Source organism: Lactuca virosa, chromosome 7, assembly GCF_052849685.1.
Source record: "Lactuca virosa cultivar CGN04683 chromosome 7, Lactuca_virosa_CGN04683_v6, whole genome shotgun sequence".
Classification (NCBI taxonomy): Eukaryota; Viridiplantae; Streptophyta; class Magnoliopsida; order Asterales; family Asteraceae; genus Lactuca; species Lactuca virosa.
Genome location: NC_136432.1, coordinates 36,460,338 through 36,467,857, shown reverse-complemented (window position 1 = coordinate 36,467,857; position 7,520 = coordinate 36,460,338). Strand labels below are relative to the sequence as shown.

At 48.7% G+C, this 7,520-nt stretch overlaps 1 protein-coding gene across 1 annotated transcript; it reads left to right on the top strand.

Annotated features, from left to right (window-relative positions):
• Positions 1–395: 395 nt before the first annotated feature.
• LOC145126546 (uncharacterized) lies at positions 396–1,523 on the top strand. The gene has a single exon (XM_079061892.1). It carries the CDS (start codon positions 396–398, stop codon positions 1,521–1,523), a length of 1,128 nt encoding a protein of 375 aa, XP_078918018.1.
• Positions 1,524–7,520: the final 5,997 nt, after the last annotated feature.

Sequence of the window (7,520 nt, the reverse complement as noted above, 5' to 3'; positions counted from 1 at the left end):
ATGACCCATGGATTTGTAACTCCCATAGACTATCCATGGAGCTCCATATGGTTATAACCATAACCCATAAACCATGGATCATTAATCCACCATAAAAGAATTGATGATTGTCATAATCAACCCTATATATTTAATTACTCTCACTTTGATCACCAAATTAATCCTAGATTAATACTTGATCAATACTAATTAAATAATACTATTATTAATATATTAGAACTTATAATATATTAATAATCATAAGTGCCTTATTCTCTCATTTAGTCTATCCAAGTATTGCAATGCCATGCAACCCAAATGGACCATGCCGGGTCGGGTCAAGTACATACCAAATAAAGTTATGGACTTAGACACTATATCCAACACTCTCGACCTCAAACGAGGCGATATCCTCGATGTTGACCATAGAAAGGGAAGGAGAGCAGAAGCCGGTATATTTCGTGAGTAGGGCATTACAGGGTCCTGAACTCAATTACCCCACCCTGGAAAAGCTGGTCCTGGCACTCATTTACGCGGCGCGACGTTTGAGGCGCTACTTCCATGCGCACCAAATAGAGGTGCTAACAAATTTCCCCATCAAACAGATATTGCTCAAGCCAGAAACATCGAGCCGGCTAGCAAAGCGGGCGATCGAGCTGGGGGAGCATGATATAAGCTATCGTCCAAGGACAAGCATTAAGGGACAAGCACTGGCTGATTTCTTGCTCGAAATTCCAGATGAAGGAAACTTAGCCAAGGAAAGAATCTGGGTGGTAGAGGAGGTCCCAGCCAACGACCACTCGTGGACGCTATACATCGATGGGGCGTCCAGCAGGGAAGGCTCGGGTGCAGGCTTAATCTTGACTAGCCCAGAGGGAGAGGAAGTGACCTACGCTCTTCGGTTCGACTTCCACACCTCGAATAACGAGGCGGAGTACGAAGCCTTGCTCGCAGGGTTGCGCTTAGCCAAGCAAATGGGGGCGAAGGCTGTGACAGCCCTGACAGATTCGAGGTTAGCCGCGAACCAAATTAACGGAAGTTTTGAGGCAAGAGATAAGAGAATGGAGAGATATGTGAGAATGGTGAGACAACTGATCCAATCCTTCAGACAGTTCACGATCAAGCAAATACCTCGGAGCGAGAATAAAAGGGCAGACGCTTTAAGCAAGTTGGCATCCACATGTTCCGATCATCTATCGAAGAAGGTTTTGGTAGAAGTACTCAGGGAAAGAAGTACAGATGAGCAGCATGGGAATACCTTGACAACTACCGGGCCCACATGGACGACACCATTTATGGAATATTTGCAAAGGGGAGTGTTACCAGACGACCACAGTGAAGCTAGGAAGATACGAATAAAGGCGCCCTCATATGCATTGATAAACGAGGAGCTGTATCGAAAAGGGTTCACGGCACCGTGGTTGAAATGCGTAGATCAGGCTAGAAGGATGGAGGCGCTACAGGAGGTGCACACAGGTCAGGTGGGCGCGCACGAGGGAGCCAGGGCTTTAATGGGTAAAGTGCTCCGGATGGGAATATATTGACCCACTGTACACCAAGACGCGCTGGGAGTGACTAGGAAGTGTGGGGAATGCCAGTCTTACGCTCCAGTCCAAGCAAACCCGCCAGTACCACTGCAGAACATATCCATCCATGGCCATTCTACCAATGGGGCATAGACATTGTAGGCCCGTTCCCGGAGGCACCTGGAAAGCTGAAGTACATGGTGGTGGCGGTAGACTACTTCACAAAGTGGATTGAAGCAGAACCGCTAGCGTGTATATCAGGAAGACACATGATAAAGTTTGTATGGAAAAATATCATGACAAGGTTTGGAACACCTAAGGTGCTCGTTAGTGACAATGGCCTACAATTTGCTGAAAATCCTTTCAGAGAATGGTGCGCCGGTAAAGGGATAAATCAGCGGTTCACATCAGTGGCGCACCCACAGGCTAATGGACAAAAGAAGTGTCCAATCGAACCATTGTGAACGTCATCAAGAAACGGTTGGGTAAGGCAAAGGGGAATTGGGCAGAGGAGTTACCGGCAGTACTCTGGTCGTACAGAACCACTCCACGAACAAGCACACGGGAGACCCCGTTCAGCCTAACATACAGGACGGAGGCTGTACTTCCATTAGAGATAACTGTTGGCACGTTGAGAGCGGTCAATGCGGATGAAGAAAGCAATGCCCAAGACCTAAGATTGAATTTGGACGTCCTCGAAGAGAGACGCGAGAAGTCGGAGATACGCCAAGCTGCGTACAAGCGTGTAACAGAAAGATATTACGATCAGAGGGTGAAGGAGAAAGCATTCAGAGTAGGTGAGTATGTGCTGAGAAGAAATGAGGCAAGTCGAACCCAACCTCAAGGCAAGCTGGGCCCAGTATGGGAGGGCCCGTATAAGATCATAGAAGCGAATAGGAACGACGCGTATGTATTGGAAACAGTGGAAGGGAGGCGGATACCAAGAACATGGAACGCCAGAAAGTTGAAGAAGTTTTTCTTTTAAGGGCAAAATGGCAAATAGCCCTAGTTGTCCACCTTCGTACTTAGAATACCACATTTTTAAGTACTTAGTGTACTTGATTTCATGCTCAGAGACATGATTCTCATACTTAGTGTATTGGAGCCCACAGTTAATGTAATCGAATGATTGATATGCTAAATTTTAATACTCAGTGTATTAAATCTTGAAGTGATTAAATACTTAAAACATTGAATTTTATTGTTGGGTGCTTAGAGAACCCAGCCGTGACACTTAGCGTGTCAATACTAATGTGGGCAAAATAAAATGCTTAGTGCATCAAAATACCATTAGAAGAAAGCAATGCTTAGAGCATGCAACTGGATACCCAGTACACCAAACGTTTTTACATACAATCAAAAGAGTAAATTTTTAGCAAAACCCATACATCACGTGTCCAGATCAAAACAACAAAAAAAGAAAGGAAACTAAAACAACCATAGAGAATATTTTCACGCCCCAGGAGGGGTAGCACACGATGCCGGAGCATCTTTGTTTTCATCACCATTGTGTCCATCGCCAACAACCATTCCCACCACCACATTGTCATCACCCACCCCAATGTCACGGTCACCATCATCCTCAATACCCTGCCCACCCTGACCAGCATCACCTTCAGGGGTACCTTCTGAACCAGCATACCCTCAAGGGTACCTTCTGAACCAGAGAAAGAACACAACTCCCGAAGGTCCCCAATAGCCAAATCTCCCAAGCCCAACAAAGATGCATGATCCATACTCACAAACGATAACAGAGCATCATTCACGCTAACCACCGGACCAGTGGAAGGAAGACGAGCACCAGCATCATCAGACCCAGCTCCAGCGGTCACCTTCTGAACGGATTCAATCCCAGCCACAAAAGCAGCGTGTCGAATGAGACTCATAGCATTCGTGAAATCCGGATGCTCAATCAACTTATCCACAATACGAACGACACCCACACGCACTAACCAATCCAAATCTCGGCGAGAAGCACCCGTATCTGCTTGCAAAGAAGAGATTAACTTGTCACGATCAACAGCATCGCGCTCACGACATTCCACTTGAATCATCAAGCCTTCATTCACTTGAGTAAGGGAGTCGACCTTGGCCTCCAAAGCGGTTCTAGCTTCGTCAAGGATAGCCTTCTCAGATACAAGGAGCTGACACTTTTGTTCAGCTAGTTGGAGGTCTTCACCAAGCTCGCCAACGCGACGCTCCAGCCCTACCACGCGCGACACGCATGTGGCATGGGTGGCCTCCATCTCGCTAAGGGAGTGGATGCGTCGGGAGCCGGCAACATGGTAAAACATGTCTTGCGCGGCGGCGTAAGCCATATTGTGGGCAAGAGCAGGATTACCCATAGCCTCCATGTCACTAACTGCAGCAGGAGGAAAAGCATGACGAGAGAACTCCAGAGCGTTGGCACGAACAGATAACCGGGAGTCATTGTGGAGATTCCGCGAAGGGGAAAAGACAGGGGGCCTGGCAGAACTCTCCCCAGTAACACCACCCAGAGGGAGTGACACCTGGCCGGGATCACTAGAGTCCTTGACAGGAGAAAGCTTCGAAGGGAGAAACAGAACACTCGGAACAGGTAAAGGAGAGATAGACAAAACAACGGGCTGATCACGCCCCCCATGGATCCCCTCGGACTGTTGTGCGTCGTCATCGGGGATCACAACCATGCCGGTTGGCATGGAAGCCATAGAACTCAACAGGCGGGAAAAGCTACGCCTGGTCTGAATTCTTTTGGCATCAGTAGGTGCGCCGGTAATCGGCTCACCCATGGCCAAGACGGCTTTCCTTTTCGCCTGCATACGCCGAGCGTCAGCAATGATACCCTCTTTGTTATCCTCGCTACTCTCCATGGAAGAGGAAAGAGTACTACCCAGAGGCATGACAGCAGAAATAGGGCGAGCATGGAAGGGATTCGTCTCCGACGCCGACTCGCCTGTAGGGGAAGTAGAAGGAGCAGCAGTCAAAGCAAGCTGGACCAAACGACGAGGTGGAGGGAGCCGGTCAACTAGATCCACCTCGCGATACTCCAACTTGCCCCGGTAGCGTTTTCGGAGAACCTCATCCATAGACAAAGAAGATTCAGCACCTGGGAAGGACAGAACGCGAAGTATCAGAAAAAAAAGAGAAGAGGTAGAACAAAAAGAGGAAAGGAGAAAGCCAAGCAAAGCACTTACCATCAACGTTGCAAAAGAACGCCGCCATTTTGCCACGTCACCTCCAAGAGGGACTCATCCTTACACCAAAAAGGAGGGCCTCAGAATAGTCCTCAGGAGATACTTGGACGCTCTTAAGGTAATCAGCAACGCCCTGGTTGTGGGGGAAAAGCTTAGGGATGGTATCAGCAAAAGTATTCGCACGATACCGACCACTCCCAACCAGTTCTTGATTTACCCATAGCCACTTATCCTGCCAGTTCTTGGGGGTCCGTCCGTCGGGAACTAAAGCATGCCCCCCCCCCCCCCCCCCCCCCCCCGCCGCCGCCGGACTGAAAAGGTGCATTTATCTCCGGTGACGCAGAATCTGAAGAAGTACTTAAAAACAAAGTAATCGGGAAGATAGCCATTGGCCTTGCAGATCATCTCGAATGCTACCACTTTGTTAACGGCATTCGGGGTCAGCATCTGCAAACTACAACCATATTTCTGCAGAACCTCTTCCTGAAAGTCCGTCAACGGGAAGCGGATGCCGACGTCTAGGGTTTTCAAATAAACCCCGATTTTGCCAGGAGGGGGGGGGGGTGAAATGCTAGAACCCGGAGAAGGAAATTCCACACCCTCCAGAGATGACAAGCCATACGAAATTTCAAGCTGGCGGTATTCAGCGGCAGAGGGAACGATACCAGGAAGACTCGCCATAAAGGAGGAGAAAAGAAAAAAACTCAGAGAAAGGAAGACGAAGAAGGATAAAGGAAGGGTGAAGGCGAAAAGGAAACCCTATAAGTGTTTTTATAAAGGAACGGAAAGGGCGGGGCATTTAAAATGTCTGACACGATGACGTAACTGCCAGCCATCATGTGCAGTCACGTCGCCATTAAGGGCGGAACGGCGGGTAAAGAAAAACCAACACGTGTAAGCTAGTTAAGCCCGGAACGCCGTAACTAGCGCTGCAACGCTACGGCTACCAGGATGGGGGACTTGATGACGTGCCTAAGACGACACGACAGAATCGCGCCTAGCCAAAACGCTGAGCGTTCCAGCCGGGCTAAGCCCAGCGGGCTCAGCGCCCGCCAACGCCTCTGGGGACAGGATGCCCAGGCGAAGGGCTCGCGCCCGCTGAAGAACGCTCCCAACTCCAAGACAAAAGTGACAATCAGGGGACAAACAGTGGATCAGACCATTACCGCCAGAGCCAATAAGAGCGCCCTGACGGTTGACGATGCATGATCCTCCAATCAGCGCCTCTAATCTTGTCTCCCCAAAAAGCGATCCTGTCTAGTACGGACTAGGCAGGAGCGCTAGGTATAAAAGGATGCACCCTCGGACTCACGAGGTAAGCTATTCTCTCCTAAAGAAGACACCCAAAACCCTAGATATCTCCTAACTTGACCGTCGGAGCGTTCTTCCGGGAGCACCCTCCCGGAAAGCGGCTGACGGCTTCTCTTTCTTGTGATCTTGCAGGGATAACGAGTAACCTGATCCACCGGTGTTAATCCAGCTGCTGACCAGGTTACATCAAGAACCATCTCAGATCTATCAGATGATCTAACTTGACCGTTGGAGTCCGCTCCCGGGGCACAGACCCTGGGGCGGCTCTAACGACTTTGCACCGTGATGTCCAGATCTCCGCCGCAGCAGAAGACCAGAAGGCACGCCGGAGGTCGATGTCGCATCACAAGTTAGGGCTGTGTCATAACGAGAGCATAATAAAAGTAGTATGATGAGTTGAAAACTACGGGTAGGCCTTGGGATATGTAATTAGACCTTGAATAAATATAGTCTGATCAACTATATTTATCCGAGGTGTAACTAGCATATGCTGGGAAATAGTCGTAGTAAACGACGAGTCTACACTTACCAACACTATGATACCAAGAATCAAACGCAACATTTAAAATACTATAGGAGTATTTTAGGATACCATAGAAGAATACACTTAAACCCTCTATGTAGTTCTTATACCTCTATTCTCGCACAGACAACATGGCTGAATTTCACCATGAAGACCCCTACTACCCTGCCATTGCAACCAATGGATGGATCGAGGAGGAACCAAAAGAAGTGCATGAGGGGGACCCAGAAGAAGGTCCTGAAGAATACCTAGAGGTGGATTACGAGGATGAGGAGTCAGATGAAGAGGAAGGCGCTGGAGTCATTAGCGAACCTTACCCTATTGAGAGCAGGCAAGAGGCCCTTTCACCTCCTTCCTTCAAGGATGCACCTCCACAAGGGGCAACCCAGCTACATGTATGGGCTAGAGGAGACGACCGACGATCCACATTAGGCATGCACCCACTGCACCATACTCCGGGCCCCAGTACCCTCACGAATCAAGCACAACCTCCAATTATACCACAAGTGGCCCGTCTAGACACCCAGGTTCAGGCTCTCCATCATGAGGTAATGGAGATTGGAGGCGAAGCCCGTAATGCGACAATGCGAATTCAACGCCTCCGTGAAGAACAAGAACACCATTCAGGAGCTATACTGAACCAATAAGTAGAGCATGAGAACCTTATAGACCGTCTACACTCCTTAGAAGAGGAAGTGGCCACCATTATACAACAAATCCTTGCAGTTGAGGCTAGGGCAGCCTTAGCAGAATAAAGAGCAAAGGAGGCCACTCGCGAAATGAGTGAAATGGCTGGGCACCTTGTGCGACATTTGGCATATGATAGACTAGTATAGCCGAGTGAGTTAGTGACTACACTACTCACACTATATCTTAGGTTTATTGCATCTTTCATCACAGCTAGTAATAGTAAATAAAGAGAGGTACGCCCTCCAAGAACTCATGTAGCCCGAATCAACTAAATGTATTGACGGCTATGTTCTATTTTGATAACTTAACGTTCGT